The following is a 19,620-nucleotide window of genomic DNA, read 5'->3' on the forward strand; positions in this document are numbered from 1 at the left end:
GCACACACTAGACCATCTTTCAAATTTGGTAAAGGTGAGGACCACACACCTAACGATAGATGAGGATAAAAGCAACTGTTTTGGTCTTATGTGTTTTGTGTGCCAAGACAGCACACCACACGCTTATCAATGCCGTTCCCTAACCACCCAGGCCTGATTCTTAATCACACTAGCATTCTCGTGATCAGATGGTGTTAAAATAGATGTACATGTTGCAACAAGAGATTCTCCCACAATTCAATCCATACACTGCGTAAGGCTAAAGCCCCCTTCACATGATCAGGGCAAAAACGTTCTTCCCTCATGCTTTCAGACCCATTCACAAAGCGCAGAGCAGGTAGCCGTTATATACTGTACTGCTGTACGTTGATGGGCAGGTACACTGTGTACCTGCCCATCAACGTACAGCAGTATATACAGGGTTTATGAAGATGAATGGATCAATATCGTGTTTCAGACCTCTGCCAGACATATTCCGAGGCCATGGAATATATATATATATATTATATATAGATATATATATTTATATATATAAATCTCACTAAAAATTAGGCTAATCATCCCGAAGTGTGTACCCAGTACACATCGCCATACACACAGAGTGTAGCAAGTACTCACACAAACACATACACACACAATAAAGTTACTAACTTAGATTCTAAAGTAGTATCATAATAAACAGCAATTACTATACAAGTTTTGTCTCTATGCAAGTGTCTTTAGCGGTATAGACGCCGATCAACCAATGGATTTTGGAAGGGGGAGGTGAAGAGGAGGCGGTTAATGGTTTCAGATTCCTGACTTGTCTTTACGGAACTCTCCTATTCCACACGGCTTAATTAATCAAAGCAAAGCTTGCTCACTGTTTGCAGTGTGTTATTTGCAAGTGTGTCCATTTGCAAGTGTGTGTGCGTGTGTGTTATCGTTTCACCCCTTTTGCCGCGTTTTTTGCACGTTTGTGTTGCATTTTAAGTTGACAGGGCCTGTGTGTGTCTGTGTTTGTGAGTGTGTGCGCGCGTTCAGTCCTTGTTGGACCTCCTTGATAAATGATGCCCGGATGTCATAGGCCATTGATCTGATACCAGCTTTGTGTTTTCACTGGAACTGCAGGCCAATTAGTAGGCTGCTATAAAACGTGGCGCAGAAAATGCTCCAGAAACCACATAGATATATGGAATAATAAGTGTGTATGAGATCTATGCGTGTGCTGACCCGGAGGGAGAGCGAGAGCAGTGGGGGCAGTGGGACTGGAGCAGAGCGTAGATCATGAAATAAGTACAATAATTAACATGTGTTACAAACGAGCACGGCTCTCGACCAATGGCAAACAGAAGATGCGGCCAGCACTTGTGCCATGGCTCGACCAAACAACACGGTGCTTCAAGTGTATTTATATATAAATATATATTCTGTATCTTATATCCATTGCTTTTGCCATTTATGAGTTGATATGGTTTTGTCGTAAGCAGCACTTAAGGTTTGAGTTACAAACCCTGTGCCACGGTAAACAGCACAGGGAAACTTCAGAGAGCAGAGAGTGGAGAGAGGATGAGGGAGAGAGAGAGAGAGAGAGAGGAGAGAGAGAGAGAGAGAGATCGAGAGAGCAGAGAGAGAGAGGAGGAGAGAGGAAGAGAGGAGAGAGAGGAGAGGAGAGAGAGAGAGAGAGAGAGAGAGAGAGAGAGATGCAAGAAAGAGGAGGGCAAACATAAATGAGGGGTAAGAACAAAAAAGTAAAGGGGGAAAAGCTATTGAATTAAAAAGGTTAAAACGTATACATTAAGGTAGCTGGAAGGAATGCAAGGCTCAGGGGAAAATAATTGGAAGGGAAAGAAGGAAAAAGGACAGGAATGACAATTGTTGTGAAAGGATTGGGCAAAGTTAACTAACAAAAAGTGCGATGGAGGAAGTAACACAAACAGAAACCAGTGAGAGAGAGAGAGCAGGCAGGGAGATTGCTGTTGTATTGGCTAATGAGCTGGTGATGGATAGGGTGTAGGGGTCTCCTTCGACCAGTCTCGCCGATGTGTGTGTGATGTGTGCGCTTTGCGGGTGCATGCGTGGTGTGTGTGTGTTGTTGTGTGTGTGGGACGGAGCCCTGTCTGCCCACCTGAGCCCAATAACGAGGAACGATGGGCTGCTGCAATCAAACGTGTGCTCTGTGTTACCCGCACACACATTCAACCAGCTCCCATGTCGAAGCTTCTTATACTCGGCTCCCACGGTAAAGGAATAGAACGGGATTTTCTTTTTCTTTCCCAATAAATTTAATATTACGAAAGGTTACTTTTATTGCTGGTGAAAATTGTCCCATTGTGGATTAAGACGGCCCAGCAGGGGCCATTCTTTAGCCCCACACACACCCTTAACCTAGTAGACAGTGACTGAATGAAGAGGGCAGTGGGGCAGGACACCCCCAACACACTTTTAATGCATCATTGAACATCCCAGGTAGGGCTATGTGTATGTGTTGATTAAACCTGACCAAGCAGCAGTCACTCTACCATGATCCAGAGAGAGAGAGAGCGAGAGCTTTTAAAGCCTTTCAAAGACTGATGCTATAGACCTGCTTCAGCAGCCCGCTGTACTACGTGGAACCCAAGCAGCAACAAGTGGTCTTCCTCTCCACCTCTCTTCCTGCTGCTCTTGACACTGTCACTCTCAGGCCCACACACATTTACCTACATTATCTTCCCACGTTAAAGGGAAGAGGACCAACCCTAACCGTAGCAGATCAATGCAGTATCCCAGAGGCACCGAGGAGCATCACATGGATCGGTCTGTCCCAAACCTTCTCTAACACCCTTTTTGTTGAGCGTCTTCTACTTACTTATTGCAGAATATCTTTAGTTCAACCTCTCAGATGTGAGAGGATGAGTTTATGTTTTAAAACCTGTTTCCCTGGAAAGGGCTTTCCCCTGTAAAGCACTTTATACTTCTGTCTGGCACGAAAGGTTTTTAATTCCCAGCCACAAAACACGTCTCTTGTTTTAGAAAAATTATTTGTGTTGTGGCTTTACCGGCATCAGATGTTTTTTTTACTGCGGGACATTCCTCCGATACCGATACATATTGTGGCAGTATCTGTATTGTAACGATGCTTGCCAATTATTCTGCCTTTAAAAATCCCGCTTATAAGCGACTCGGTGCCTGGGGGGAATAGTGCAGCGTTGCCGGGCTGAGGAGGGACCCACGCATGCACACACGCTCCCACCACTAATTGGCTGTTAATGATGCAGTGGTTGGAAGTCGAGAGAAAAAACCCAATAGCTACAGAGGGCAGCGCGCCTCTGCTCCCTGACAGTGTGGTGTGTGGTGTGTGTGTGTGTGTGTGTGTGTGTGTGTGTGTGTTGTGTGTGTGTGTGTGTGTGTGTGTGTGTGTGTGTGTGTGTGTGTGTGTGTGTGTGTGTGAGCTCCATCTATTATCAGCTCAATAAGAGAGTCTGTCCCTAAACACTGTTCAAGGGGCCGATTCCAGGCGGTTCCATCTCTTAGAGGGAGGAGTGTAATTGTACACATAATGAGGGGGAATTACATCTCGCTGTGGTGTTAATGGCGATAAGAATTGAAGAAGGTTGTTTTTTTCAACCACCTTTGCATTGTTCCTACTACTTTGGAGTTGAAGTGCAATCTCACGGGTGCCTCATCAAGCAGTCGTTATAATGACATCTGAGATACACAGCTTATTATACATCACGCTTGTGATTTGAATGCATGGCGGGAAAGTAGCCTAGTTTTGAACATACATACTGCTGCAGATGCAAGGGCTTTCATCAGTGGGCCATAGGCTCCCTCATTGTGTTAAAGCATTCAACGATAGACAGTGACTTAACTGACATAGCTTGCGTCACATGCAAATCTTTATGGGCTCTTCGAAATTGTCCCTTTAAGGGGCTTTTAACCTGGGGTGCGACCAGGGAGTCATATCAAAGATAGGATGGTTACGAGAGATAAGAAGAAGAAGCAGACGGATGGAAAGACAGAGAAGATCACAACATTCCACAGAGGAAGCAATGAATAAAAGATAATGTAACGTGGCGGAAGAGTGGGGGGTGGGGGGTGGGGGCGTGGGCCTGAACGCATGTTAATGTGCACAGTCTACGTGGCTGAGCAGACAGGTTTGGCTTGTTGTCAGTAACACCAGCACGCCGATTCCTCTGTCAGTAAAACAAGTGCCCAATGAAATATGCATGGGAAATAAAAATACGCACACACACACACACACACACACACACACACACACACACACACACACACACACACACACACACACACACACACACACACACACACACACACACACACACACACACACACACACACAGAATAAGTTTGTTCATCATCCGCAGGTTATCCTAATGTACAGGAACTGCCTGTATGGACGATCAGATCAGAGATAGATTTCTGTGTGAAGGTCTGATCATAAGGTGCCTGCTTTGCTTACCAGATATATTATGCATTCATAACCCCGACACAAAAATATATTTCTTGACTGAAACTTGGAATGTCTTTCCAAATTTGCTAAATGGGTATCAAAACAGTCGATCAAAACAACACTATGCTGTTGGATGCTGTCGGGTCTGCTAGATACGTTGTTATCATTCGCCCATCACGCACAGTATTGCATCACACAGCCTTCGTCGAGATCAAGCTCATAAATGAAGCACCCATTAGGGTGCAGGCAGACGTTGGTGAGCCAGATGGGCTTTGTCTGCCACTGGTGTGTGTGAGCGGCGTCTGCACAGAGAGGGAGAGGGAGTGTGAGAGAGGTGAAGGACATTTAGTCAGGTGAGAACAAAAGCTGTGACGCCACAGAGGAGGATCTCCGTCGGACGAATCTGTTATCACCTGTCTGATGACAGACCCTGCCAAAAGCGCACACACACACACACATTCACACACACGCTGACACGCACACATCACTATGTCACACTTAATCTTCACTCATTTCTTTCCTTTCACACACACACACAAGCAAGCAAGCAACTCGAATACCTTCATTAAAGGAGAATCTAACAAAGTACACAAAGTTTTCCAAAGGGCTTTAAGAGTAGACTAACATATTATAGACTTTATTTTCATATATATAGACATATTAGACGAGCATTTAATATTTTGCCTGAAATGTTAGATATTTATATAAAACCCCAATTGATCAAGCCAAGAGAAGTTCCTAACATGATCTATTAACTTGCTCAGAAAATAATTTGGCAAGCTCTCAGACAGCATGAGTTTGAGAGCTGGTGTTACTTGAAGTAATGATCGTGGGGGCGGGGGGGGGGGGGGATGGATTATCCGACTCAAGGTTTGACACGAGAGACAGAAGCGAACCCGGGGGCTAGCCCGTGGGGGGGGGGGGGGGGGCCCAAGGCATCCAAGGCCCCAGACGTTGCGTCCGGAGCTGACAGCGGGAGAACCGAAAAAAAAAAAAGACCCTGACTAGGATAAGGGTTTGTGTCGTCGTGCGTGTGCCGGGAGCGGCCGCGCTCAGGGGGCCGCCCTCAGGGGGGGCGCACGGCGGAGCGCCCGGGAGTGATTCATCACGGAGAGAGACGCCGGCCTTCTATTGGCAGCCTCAAGTGACCGGGCTGGGGGCCGCCGTATCGAGTCGCACGCCGCGCTCTTCATCATCGCACCTGGACAGCTGCTGAAGAGGCAGATATGACGATGACGGATCGGCTTTCGGAAATCTAAAGATCGATGGCTGCTCATAGCGGCGCTGTCTTCGTCGAGGTACAGGGCGACGGGAGGGGCCGACGTTTGCATATTAACACGTACTGAATGGATGTCACATATCCGTTGGATCACCGTGCACTGTCACGTGCAATGAATAATAACTACGGCATTATGGAATTGTGATCATCAATTGGTGGTTTAAAGTTATTTTAGAACAGGTAGGGGCTGTTATCGATTTCACAAAATGTACACATTTATTGAAATCAAGTCATGATTCTTCCACCAAGCAATATAGTTCCAAAAAAGAGCAAGGTGGTTGCCAAGCAACATAGGCTAGCATACTTTCAGATTGGCATCGCATTAAGACTAAAAATGAATTGTCATGCAGCCACAGGCAGTTTTGTAGAGCATCGGCTTTGAGCCAATCAGAATGGCGGAACAGAACTATCCGTTTTTACAATGTGTAAAACGAATGTGTGCAGTGAAGGAGAGACTCAGAGCTTGTAAGAGAGCTGCCTCCTCCAAGACCTCCCTTCACGTCGTCCACCACCTTCTCCTGGGCGGTGTTCAACTGCCAACCTCCACCTCCCCGGGGAGTCTGCAGACCGCAGTGTGAGTTTCGGGGGGGGCTGGCGCGCGGTGGCGCTTCCATGCAACAATATGGTTATTACGAACGAGAGAGGAGGCTTCTGCAGAACGAGCGCCTGTAAAGGCAATTAAGTGTATGGGGGGGAAAAAAAACAAAAAAAGGAACTAAAGAATGGCAGCTATAAACGTGAACCGAGACAGACACAAACGGTGTGAAACGGTGCCCTGCAGGGAGCGGCTTCGACCGGCTCGGTCGGGATGAGGAAGCGGCAAGCATAAATTTCCGAAGGCTTGAGGAGAAGGAGGGTGGGGTAGGGAGGGGGGGGGGGCTGGGGTAGGGGAAGAGACAGAATCACTCCTGAGACGGGCTTGTACGCAATCGGCAATAACGTTGAGACATGTTCTTCTCCGATGCACGCATATGCGCGCACACGCGCTCACACACACACACACCACACACACACACACACACACACACACACACACACACACACACACACACACACACACACACACACACACACACACACACACACACACACACACACACACACACAGCGGATCAGTTCCAGAGTGTGCCTTTTTGGAGCTCAGTGGCAGGGTGAAACCCTTTTCGGGGGAAAAGACGGATTTACGTTCGTTCCTCAAAAGACAAGCCGGGGCGATAGCAGCGCTCCGTCATTAAAGTACAACAGACCCCTGCTGGCGTTCCCCTCCTGTGCCGCCATCACACCTCCAGCGGTGCAGATATTAGATGAAACATGAGACATAAGGTTGTTTGTGGGGTTGTGTTTGTGGATGATGGCTGGATGATTTAGGCAGCCACACCTGGCTGAGTGTGATTGGACTCTGGGGCTTGGTGGGGCTGTACACCTGTTGCACATTGGGTTATCAGTGTGCACAAGTTGAACCACCTATCACCACACACACACACACACACACACACACACACACACACACACACACACACACACACACACACACACACACACACACACACACACACACACACACACCACACACACACACACACACACACACACACACACACAGGGTGAGATCTCTTGCATGCCAGCATGGAGCATCAGGCCGTGTATCGTTACCTACAAACTTAACAACAAACCGGATTCAAAATCCCCCCCCTGCGTCCCGTGTCCCCAGACTCCACCTAAGTCCCCTAGGTGGAGTGTGGCAGCCCCTTAGGTGGCGTTTAACAAAGGACATTGCTACATTGTTCTTTTACAAAGAAGCTGGGGAGGATTACAAAACTGCACTCCTAAATTACTTATGTTAAAATTCTGTCCTCTTTAGTCAGAGAGGCACAATTAATTTTAACGATAACCTAATTATAAAAGGTAATATATTTTATGATGTGAAGACCCTTATCATTGCGTAATTGTTCAACCTAATTGTGGCACTCCTTATGGTTAAACAACCTCACTGAAGATTAAACTGGGTTTGTGTGTCAGGCCCGCTAATATCCCCTTTTGAAAAGGGCTAGGAAGCACTATTCTGGTTCATAGTGAAATCATCTCTTCGTAGACAGTAGGTCTCGTTCAACGGTGAAACCGCCCGAGATTACACTTGCAGGAGGTCTTGTATGAGTTTTCATTCCCTTCACTTCATGCACATCAGGAAGATAAAGGTCCACCGTGTAAAATGTAGGAGCAGCTAGCAGTGAGGTTGCAGATTACAAGCAACGAAATCCCCCTCAGCAATACCTTTCCAATGACTATGAGGCCTGGAATGGCCTGTATTGTGTACCATCAGACACTTCCAATGATGTCATCGTCGACAACAGCATCGAGTAGCCAAGTGTCGAGTCGTTCCGTGACAGATATATGTATTGTATTTAGTCTGAGGTCTGGATTAACTATAGCTCATAGTTTACGAATAAAAGTATTTTTTGTTGAACGGTATTGCTTGTTCCGATTTATTTTTTTCAATATCCAAGTCAATATAATAATTACAAATTATGGAACTTTAGATACACAAATTGCCATTGGCTGCACTACTTTACACACTATCACACAAAAAGTGTCTGATCTCTACTGTAGAAACATGGCGGTGCAACATGGCAACGCCATGTCGCACTGCCAGATTGCACCACCATGTTTCTACCCTTTATAGATCGAAAGGGCTCATTCTAAGGTAACAAAAAACACAACAATTCTTATTTCCCTGGAATTATACCCTACTAGAAACGTACTAATGAATATTAGATTCCATTTCCGCCGAGTCCGTTCCGCTATTTGCGTCTAAATATTCGACACCGTGCACCTTTAAGGCCAGTGAACCAAAGGAGGGGGGGATTCTTTACTTACTACTTGTAGGTCTCGGAGCGGACATACTCGAAGACATGCGAGATGCCCAGCTGGAACTGGTCGGCGATGGGGGTGACCCAGGGGTTGTGATCGGCCTTGAAGACCTGCTTGGGGCCGGTCAGATCCAGGTTGCCTGGAGGGAGGGGGGGGGAAGAGTGTTAGTACAGATAGCTACAGTCAAAGAGTCTCTACAGGAGTCACAAGGACAGAAACTAAAAGAAAGTGGTGCTGTGTAGATGGACTGCATGAAAGGAGCAAGGAGCATGAGGGTGGAACTGGGAAGGGATGTTTTTACACCTCACCAAACATTCAGAAGAAGTGAGACTAAGAAAAGTCACAGGGTTAGATGTGTGTGTGTGTGTGTGTGTGGGCCTGTGTGTGTATTTGAGATGAAAAGGTTAGCGATAGGGCTGGGGGGAGGGGGGGGGGGGGTGTAGGGGAGATGAGGAGGGAGGCAGAGCGATAGAGTGAGAGCACCCCATGTGGTCATCAGGCCCCCCCATGTCAGGCTTCGCAGGTCAAAGCGCTGCTGCAATTGATGCTAGGCACCTTGGGGCTAATTAACTAGCCTCTTATTAGCCTAACAGAGCATGGCTTGTCATGCAGTAGGCGGGGGGGAGGGGGGGGCTCAAGATAAAGTTTTAGACGGGCCAAGTGTTAGAACAAGAATACCCCCGCCACCCCAATCGACCTTACATGGCTGACACACCGATATCATGCCAAACACACACACACACACACACACACACACACACACACACACACACACACACACACACACACACACACACACACACACACACACACACACACACACACACACACACACACACACACACAATTATTGATGGGCTAATAAACCGTTATGAAGCACCGTTCTAATTTGGATCTCGGTTCTTGCTCCTCTTGAGAATTGTGACACTTACACAGACAGCTACTGATGCATCTTGTGACCTGTTCTTATTCAGATAATCTTTTAATTAAAGTTGTATCCCTCTTCTAACATTTATCTCAGCCACTTGGTGTAGTACTGGTCCAACCAGACCCTGGTTTGTATACTAGTGTCTGAACAACACCAAGCTAATGCCAAGAGCCCACCTGTCAAAAAACAACATTTCCTTCGCTTGTTTAACAAATCCTCTTTTGCAGTTGCAGATCTCTCCTTCAAAATGTGTGTGAGCAAGTGTTTGAATGTGTGCGCGCATTTGTGTGCCTTTTTGTGTTTGTGAGCATGTGTGTGTGTGCGCCTGTGAATGTGTCCACGCATATGTGTGTGTGTGTGGGTGCGTGTTTATGCGCCTGTGGGTGTGCCAAGCATCTGTTTTTGTGTGTGTGCTTGGCGTGCCTGCGTGCGTGTCTCCTTCACTTTTCCCTTTACTCCTCCCTTCTCCCAGCAACCCTTTCCCTCTCTCTCTCTCTGGGCTGTTGTCTCTTGCTCTCTTTCTAACAAGGCTGGAGCGGAGCAAAGGGCTTATGGATCCGTGACAGTGTGGATTCTAATAAGCCTCTCTCTCTCTGTCTCTCTCTCTCTCTCTCTCTGTCTGTCTCTCTCTCTGTCTCTCTCTCTCTCTCTCTCTCTCTCTCTCTCTCTCTATCATTTAACCCCCCCTCCCCTCACTGTGCTCTGCTTATTCTTTGCATTTTTGCATTTTTTCCTCTGTTCAATATCTCTTTTATCCATGCACTAAACAAAAAGGCACAAATAGCCAGCCGGCTAGTTTCAGTCAATATGCCTATGGCCTGACGGACCCCGATTGGAGACAGGGGGAAATGATTAAAAGATACGTAGCGACAGGCAGACAGACAGCATGACAGACAAAGTGACATAAAGACATTCGCTACGAGCAGAAAGAAAGAAAGCAGAACGACAGATAGAGCGACATGGAGGGTGACAGACAGACAGAAGCAGTTGACTGAGTGGCAGTCAGCTTACAGATTCACTGGAATCACTTTTTCTATACTTTTTGCCATCAACAGAGTGTGTGTGTGTGTGTGTGTGTGTGTGTGTGTGTGTGTGTGTGTGTGTGTGTGTGTGTGTGTGTGTGTGTGTGTGTGTGTGTGTGTGTGTGTGGAGAGAGTAAGAGAGTGAGCAGGCTGTCAAGTGTGCGCTGGGATCCCTGGTGCCCTCTGTGAAGGGGTGAGTGGGGCTCTGTAAAGTGTTCAGTCTGGGGCTCTCAGTTTCTCTCCCTCTCTCTGCCTTTTCCCTCTCTCTCTCTCTTTCAGCCTCTGTCTGCAAACTACAAAAAAGTCATGCGAGTTCCACATCTCAACGTTCGTCATTCCCCCATGACTCAAATCTCCAGATGACGGAGTTGGCTGATTAAAAGGCTGGGTAAAATGGGACTTATTTGGGAGTTAGTGATTCGTTTTGGCAGACTATAGCAACACTAGAGAGTGGATCACATTCTGGTATTTCATCAATTAAATTTCATTGTAATTTTGTTGCGTTTTCTCTCAGAAGCCCTGTCATGTGTATTGTATTGCATGATGTCATGTATTTAAGTGCCGCACTAATTGAACTCCAAAAGTTTGCCTCTGCAGTGTCTGAGGAAACACGTCATCCATAGCAACATCCAACGAAAGGCTTTAAAGTAAAACCAAACACTGTGTTTAAGATAATCTACGGACATCATCAATCATTTAGGGGTGGGGCTTTTTTGATTTAGGGGCGGGGCTTTCTTGTCGTCCAATATCCTGCACAAGACACACCCACCATCAGATTTTGGGGGGGTACGTACAGCCATAATGTTTAACCCAAAACGCCCAGAAACGGCAAAAGCATGTAACCTACTACATCAACTTTCCTCTTAAACAAGTTATAAACCAAGGTTTGGTGTACGTGCTGCAAGAAACACCACCTGACCGGACCGAAATGACAGCATATCACTCTGTGGCAGCAGTACCATTGCAGCTGTGTGTTCAGTGCATTGCACAGGTGTATAAGGTTCCAGCTGTGTGTTCAGTGATGTGTACAGGTGTATTAGTATCCAGGTGTGTGCTCGGTACTGCGTTCAGTGCTGTGTACAGGTGTATAAGTGTCCAGGTGTGTGCTCGGTACTGTGTTCAGTGCCGTGTACATGTGTATACGTAGGGTTCCAGGTGTGTGTTCAGTGCTGTGTACAGGTGTATATGTAAGGGTCCAGGTGTGCAGGTGTGGGCTGAGTACCGAGCTCCGGGGGCAGCACTGTGAGCCTGTTGCCCTGGATGTGGAGCTCCTTGAGCTGGGCCAGGTCCCCGATCTCCTTGGGCAGCGAGATCAGATCGTTATCTCTGAGACTCAACTAGGGGGAGAGAGACACAGACAGAAAGACACAGAGAGAGAGAGAGAGAGAGGAAGACGGGGAGAGGAAGACCGAGAGAGAGTGAGAGAGACAGAGAGAGATAGAGAGAGAGAGGGAGAGGGATCAAGTTAGATAGGGCCAGAGACAAGAAAAGCTGAATTTGGGGAAAGAAATGTATCGCACATGAAGACAATAAAACCACAGAATAACAGCACCCATTGCAATATGTCTCATTTGTCCTTATGGGGCCTAGGTTACGTTTATTATGGATTTTACAGTTCTACAAATGTATTTATTTATTTTCGCCAAGTATTGGAGCATCAATTACAAAAAAACAATGGCATTGTGATGTACGAGCCCTATGGAGCCTGAGGAAGACATAGAGACGAGGGACGGAGAGACGCGACAGCAACGCGTTTTCGTTTGCTTTACTCACAATCTGGAGCTTGCTCAGCTTGCTGATATCCGGGGGCAGCGCTTCAAAGTCGTTGTCGCTGAGATAGAGCGCACGGAGAGTGGCTGAGACACACACACACACACACACACACACAACACATTCAGGACCCCTCTCCCATCTCATATGTGCTACGCTCTTCTTGATAGTCATATTCTTGTTTTTAATCACGCTTGTGTGAGGATATCCTACTTCCGCGCATATAGTAGATGTGCTACAGGGCTATGAGGAACAGGTAACAATAGATCAATGTAATTGAATAAAATACGTCTTATTAACGGCGAAGTATGCATGTTTGATAACTATGTAATACAGCCGTATTACCTAGCAACTTTTTGGGCACAAATATATGATACTATATTTAATCAATTCATTAAGTGTGTGTGTGTGTGTGTGTGTGTCTGTGTGTCTGTGTGTGTGTGTGTGTGTGTGTGTGTGTGTGTGTGTGTGCTCACTGAGGTAGAAGAAGTTCCCAGGCAGGGAGTTCTCGTTCAGGTTATTGTAGGTGAGGTCCAACACCTCCAGGGCAGGAAGGGAACCGAAGCCCCTCGGCAGCCCACTCAGACGGTTCATGCTGAGGACACACACACACACACACACACACACACACACACACACACACACACACACACACACACACACACACACACACACACACACACACACACACACACACACACACACACACACACCAGCTATTATTATTAGAAGTGTGACACTACATTTGTTCTAAACTAAAAGGTTGTTCATTTCTTCGTCCGTCCTTGGAGAATATCAGCTGCGGAAATAAACGCAGCCTTAGAAAAGAGGTTGGACAAACAGAGGCAAATTGATAATTGATTGGGCAACGGTTATTATACATAGTGTGTGTGTGTGTGTGTGTGTGTGTGTGTGTGTGTGTGTGTGTTTAATTGGCAGGTTGAAGGGGACAAACGCGATCATGTTCCACGGGCTTGTTGAATGTGCAGAAGGAGAATGAACGCCCTACCATGGCGGCGGTGTTGAATACCAGCGCGGGGCTTAGAGTATCCTATAATGAAGCCTGTTTTGTAACGACAGCCAGCGGCTGTGTGTGGATCAACTAAATGACAACGTCGGCGCCCTAATCCCACTTGACATTGACGGTGTGCCTATAGCATGTCCGCATGTTCTTTTATAATTGCTTATTATTGTATGTTGGGCCATCGATCTGAGCGAACACATGCACATGCAACCATCCCCACACACACACACACACACACACACACACACACACACACACACACACACACACACACACACACACACACACACACACACACACACACACACACACACACACACACACACACACACACACGGGTTCTAACACCGGCTGTGTTTCCAACAACCAGTGTTACTGGACGGATCTCGAGTGTACGAATCTCAAACGAAACACAAGTAGTCACTGCTGTTGTGAGGCCGGAGGACCACCTTGGTCGTTGAGGGAAGGGGGGGGGGGGGGGGGGGGGGAGGTAGATGGATGAAGGGCCGGTGTTGGCTAGCCTAAGTGCTCACAGGGGGAGGGAGGAGAGGGTTCAGACGATAAGTCATTTAACCAGGAGCCCGCAGAGAGGAAGCTCATGTCGCCAACTCTAACTGCGGGGCCCGGGAAAAGATCTTTGAGGCAGCCCATACCATGCAGTTCAAACAAAACCAACGGTGCATTTCTCACAGCCGTGTCCCTTTTTTTTTAACATACACAAAGATGGTACGCAAATATATTGCCTTGGAAGAAAGATTTGTAATATCTACAGGCTGGACCGCTTTTGCTTACATTTATCAGGTATAGTACACTGTTGAAATATTTTTTCTTTCAATGTCCGAATTTTGTGCATCCACTTTTTTTAAGAAGACTCTCATTCAGCTGTCCTGTGTCCTTCCCTCAAGAACACATGTGAACACAATTTCCTTGCCTCTACTAAAATTCGTGTTCATTTGACATAAGGAGCCATCGCCCTAATTAGCTCATCCACTCATGTTGAAACGCCTGTGATATGCCGGTTGTGAGTAATCATATACTGCATTGCCGCATGCTCGCATCAATATTTAATTGTTTGTGTTTTACTTTGTATAAACAATATGGATTTTGGGTGAGAGAAAAACATACGATTACCTACCTACCTTGAGATGGGCAAACATTTACAGAGTTAGTCTAGAATCCAGATGCCCTTTAATAATATTCCATAGCAAGCAGGGGGGGAGGGGGGGGCTGTTATCGACGGTCCAATGAAGGGCCGTTGATAACAGTCCCCCACGGATAAGAGAGTGCATCAGGTGAACAACACAGCCAGCTGACAATCTGGGCCCGACCCAGGAAGCGCTGTTTAAACCACAACCACGACTGAGAACAGGAAGGAGACAGAGTGAAGCATCCATGCGTGAATGGACACACAATCAGACTCAAGCATAAACAGTGCTATACCCTATGATACTGTAAAGTGGCAAAGAGCTGTCCTTGACCTCTGTGCAAGCACAGCTGAATTGACAAGACTTTTTAAAATGTTCCTCTCGCAGAGTGCGGACTTGCATGTGGACACACACGTATTGACACACACGCACATTGAGACACGCACAACTGCGCACGGACACAAACACGGACACGGACACAGAGACAGATACACACACACACACACACACACACACACACACACACACACACACACACACACACACACACACACACACACACACACACACACACACACACACACACACACACACACACACACACAAGGAATACATGCACAGACCAAAACACAGGATACCCGTGCACGGACACACACACCCACACACAGGCAAACAGATTCAGGCACAAACAGGTATTTTCCGGCAATGTAAAAAAGGGTGTTTGGTACACATCCTCACCCCAGGTTGAGATGCTTGAGCTTCTGTAGGCTGCTGATCTGGGTGGGCAGCTCCTCAATCTGGTTGTTGAACATGTTGAGCACCTCCAGGTTCTTCAGATCCGAGATGTTGGCTGGCACCGCTGGGGGTGCAGAAGGTGCGAGAAAGGGAAGGATGCAAAGGGAGCAAAGGTTAGAACGTGAATTGACGTATGTGTTTGGCTGCATACTTGTGAACACATATCCTTAGACATGCACTGCCTCATCATGGGCCTCTCCTCTCACTGCACACACACACACAAAATCACAGTTCGCAGTTGTCCAGCTTCTTATTAGCAGGTCACATACACACACACACACACACACACACACACACACACACACACACACACACACACACACACACACACACACACACACACACACACACACACACACACACACACACACACACACACACACACACACACACCTCCTTAACGAGCACATCATCATTAGCCCAGGGGAGGGGGGAGTATTGCCTTTGATGGCTCAATTAGTGGAAGAGGGGGGGGTGGTCTCCCTGATCAGCTGTGCCCTGACCATCGCTTTGGTTCTTCGTCTCACCTTCCATCCGCCCATCCATTATTCATTCATTATTATACCACTCCTGTTTTTGAACCCCCCCCCCCCCCCCTCCCTCCAAAAAACCCTCGAACACTCTCTTGTCAGGAGAGAGGGCGGCGGTGGAGATATTGATGGGACCGATAACAGAGAGAAAAGGATGGGCGAGAAGGGGGTGTGGGGGAAATTCTATCAGATTAGGAGGCGGATCAATGGGAGGGTGAGGCGTCTAGAGGGTGATGTGAGAAGAGTGTGTGTGTGTGTGTGTGTGTGTGTGTGTGTGTGTGTGTGTGTGTGTGTGTGTGTGTATGTTTGCGGGGGAAGGGGGACCCTGATGTGAATGTTGCAGGGAGGATGATGAGCATTGAGGCAAGGCCCACAGCATACTGATGTCCGCTCAGGATGGCTCCTCTTATCACGCAGTGTGTGCGTGCGTGCGTGCGTGCGTGCGTGCGTGCGTGCGTGTGTGTGTGTGTGTGTGTGTGTGTGTGTGTGTGTGTGTGTGTGTGTGTGTGTTATTGGTATAACCATTATTTGTGTAGTTGAAAAAACTTTGCTGTTGCTTTTTTTTAAGCTGTTGTTGTATGATTACATCCGCCCCAAACTCCAGTGCTATAGGTGACTCAGAAGCGCTCCTGATTTCAATGTGTTCCCAGTAGCGTAAGGCTGGCCTCAAAGGAACCAAATCTGACAAATGTACTTGAGTTTGCGTCATTATGTAGCCATAATAGGCTTTACAATAAGGAATAGGCTTGACAGCCATTGTAAATGTGTCAAATGCATCCTATATGGAGCCTCATGAGCATTGTGTCAGTCAGATTGAAATGAACATTTCGCCACTGAAAGTGGAAAAAAATATTATGAGTATGAATCCCTGTTTTAGCGATAGCAAAATTAACAATGGAAAAAACGACAAAGAAAGAATATTCAGTTTTAAACTGTCTACTTCCTGCCTGTCCCACCCCCCTTCTTAATTTCTTCCCCCCTCACTCTCTCCATGGTCAATGGCCTGAGGACAGACCTCTGCATCCAGAAGGGTGCTGGCATTTTACCTCGGATGTCAGAAATCAATTCTGTTCAGATGACCCCCACCACCAAACAACACAAACACGGACACCACAACCCTAGCGCCGTCCCTCCCAGTGCCTCTCTGAGGACCTGTGAATGGGCCACAATCAATGGTGGACGGATGGAGTCACTGTGTGCGTGTGTGTGTCGTGGAGAGGTCAACACAACCATGAATTTATGCGTCCCTCCTCACAATACGCTGTATCGATTTCCATACAAGCTAGGCTATCTAGTTATCCTTGTCTCTGACCCGGAATGTGTGGGTGCAAAAGGCACTGAGAGAGAGAGAGAGAGAGAGAGAGAGAGAGAGAGAGAGAGAGAGAGAGAGAGAGAGAGAGAGAGAGAGAGAGAGAGAGAGAGGAGAGAGAGAGAGAGAGAGAGAGAGAGAGAGAGAGAGAGAGAGAGAGAGAGAGAGAGAGAGAGAGAGAGAGAGAGAGAGAGAACCCCCCGTGAAAGGGTAGCAAAGGCCTGCTGACATATGGCATGTGACATTTGGCCTGTGCGTGTCTGTCCACTGCCTGGTACTGACGGTCTGCGGGATGGCCGGTAATGGGCCAGAGAGGAGCAGCGACAACATGGGAGCTTCAACCTTCTCTCTCCCCTCTCCCTCGCCCCCCCCCCCCTCGCCCAGCTCTTAATGAAAGACTTTCTAAATGTCACTGTAATTCCTGAGTACCTTTCAAAAGTTCAAAAGCCGAACACGGCTTTATAGTTCACTTCCCTCATCTCCTTTAATTAAACAAATGCAAAAGGCGAACTGGCCCGATACCTCCTTAAAATAAACATGCAGCAATCATGAATAAATGGACCAATAAAGGCTGAGATGTTTGAGTTCGACTAGATCTGCTGCATCTGAGCCATCGCATCCCGGGGGGCGGGGTAACCGTGTACGCAAGGTGATCCGTATCACTGCCAATTGGCTTATCCAAGGTGCTTCTTGATCTGGGATATAAATAGCACCAATAACGAGAGACAATAATGTGTGTAATCTCATCGTGGCTTCATCTGTGTGAGTGTCACAGCTGGATTAGGGAATAGTAGCCTGCAGGCTAAACAGGTCGATGTCTGTCTACTCTGCGCCTGACATGAAAGTTGGTATTGGATCTTTTCAAACTTGAGTGTCTTGGTGCATTTGTTAAGACCAGGTGATAACTATTTTGTATTTTATGGGATTTTTTAATGATATTTATATCCGAGAATTCCTTTCCAACATTCCAACATAGCTCAAAGATAGTTTACTGTCTCGAATAATCTGTACTGCACTCTAGTGGTATGAAACGGAAGCACACATATTACTATTTTAAACGTCTGTATCGTTTATCACAATTCTGTAGTGTAAAAAGAAGAACACGGCTTGAGCCAACTGCTTATTACTCTTAATAAATACAATGCTACTAAACAGTGCTAGATGAACCTACCTGTAATCTTGTTGTGGCTGAGAACGAGTTGAGTGATGTTGGACAAGGTGACTATAAAAAAAAAAAACAGAACACACATTAGGCACAGCCCTTCAAAGATCGATTAGGGTATGGTACCTGGTGTACACTGTTTAAAAGGTACCATGTAATACCATGGAATTACTCTAATGTAAACGTACAGTTATTACAAAAGTATTGTATTTTCTGGAGCATGTTTTGAAACATGTATCTGAAATTATTTACTGGGCACATTTTTTCTCATGAAATTCTTCGAGGCATGATTTTACTAACATTATACATTCATTAAAGATAATTAGACGTCAAATACTATCTCATTAAAAACGTAATCGTCCAATCAAAGATAGAGCTGTAATTGAAGAAGCAGGAAATGCACTGACTCTATAATACTGTTTATAGTTAAATACACAAATACCTAAATAGGGAATAGCAGTATGCAGTTAGCAGGGCATGCCAGAGCAGACGTCATCGACTGTTGCCCCGACAAAGTGAGCCACGGAGTACCCATTATTTCTCAAGCCCTTGTTCTAACTTTTTCTTCATAAAGAACAGCACATTGACAATAAAAAATCGCCGGTGATATGGCGGTGAAATGAAAACTTACACAGTGATGGGACGTCCAGCATGTTAGAAATCCCTCTGTCACACATATCCACCTCGGGAAGGTTCTTATCCCGACTCTCCTCCACTATCTTCTTCAGCGATTTAGACATTTTCTGGGATAATCGGCGAACAATGAGTGAAATATAAGTGTTATTTAAAGCCAAGAAGCAATGGCGCACTATTGCGTTACATGTGAGTAATTTACACCAGAAAGAGAGTGTGTTATGAGAAAGCGCCCTTAGGAAGTTATGTTCAGGATAACATAAATGTGTTGCATCCTTAACCGTACTTCCTTAAAGCGAGCTTTCAGAGGTTGTTATTATCATTCGTGTCAACGACACGGCTTACCGTTTCAAATGTAGTGGGAAGTGCTTTTGGTTTCTGATGTTACCAAATAGTAGAGTAATAATAGTATTTTATTTCCTAAACAGAGGACTCCAATACGTAGGCACGCCCAACCGGAAGTAGATCTGCAGGCTATGAAATTCTCTGAATTCCATAAAAGGGCACTTCCTGGAGGGATCCCCCCCAACAGGTCTGCCTCATAGACATGTACAGGCGCCGCATTGACCAATTTTGTGGTACGTAAACTTCGCCGCCATATTGGGGAGGCCGATGCTGGCCGGTAAACTAATAAAAGTAAACGAGGGAGCTGCAGTTTTATGCATAAAACGGCATAGAACGTTTACATTTCTGCTTGGATTTCAATTAATCGTTTTATATTCA

General features: G+C 46.5%; 1 protein-coding gene across 1 annotated transcript; it reads right to left on the reverse strand.

Annotated features, from left to right (window-relative positions):
- On the reverse strand, positions 1 to 19,376 carry rsu1 (Ras suppressor protein 1). Its single transcript, XM_056601639.1, has 9 exons — positions 19,243 to 19,376; positions 18,896 to 19,007; positions 18,274 to 18,324; positions 15,207 to 15,327; positions 12,776 to 12,894; positions 12,303 to 12,385; positions 11,752 to 11,866; positions 8,586 to 8,718; positions 1 to 16 (listed from the first exon to the last, which is right to left on the reverse strand). Coding segments are annotated over exons 2-9 (732 nt in total). The 5' UTR covers positions 19,005 to 19,007; positions 19,243 to 19,376; the 3' UTR covers positions 1 to 15.
- Positions 19,377 to 19,620: the final 244 nt, after the last annotated feature.

This window comes from Gadus chalcogrammus, chromosome 11, assembly GCF_026213295.1.
Source record: "Gadus chalcogrammus isolate NIFS_2021 chromosome 11, NIFS_Gcha_1.0, whole genome shotgun sequence".
In the NCBI taxonomy this organism is placed as follows: Eukaryota; Metazoa; Chordata; class Actinopteri; order Gadiformes; family Gadidae; genus Gadus; species Gadus chalcogrammus.

Bases quoted from the DNA above. Each gene is read 5' to 3' on its own strand.
- rsu1 (XM_056601639.1), bottom strand. From the start codon at position 19,004: ATGTCTAAATCGCTGAAGAAGATAGTGGAGGAGAGTCGGGATAAGAAC. The intron at 12,895-15,206 runs GTGAGGATGTGT...GTGTGTCCTCAG, and splicing joins CTCAAGCATCTCAACCTGGG to CATGAACCGTCTGAGTGGGC. The intron at 8,719-11,751 runs GTACTCAGCCCA...CCCTCCCTCCAG, and splicing joins AGTGCTGCCCCCGGAGCTCG to GCAACCTGGATCTGACCGGC.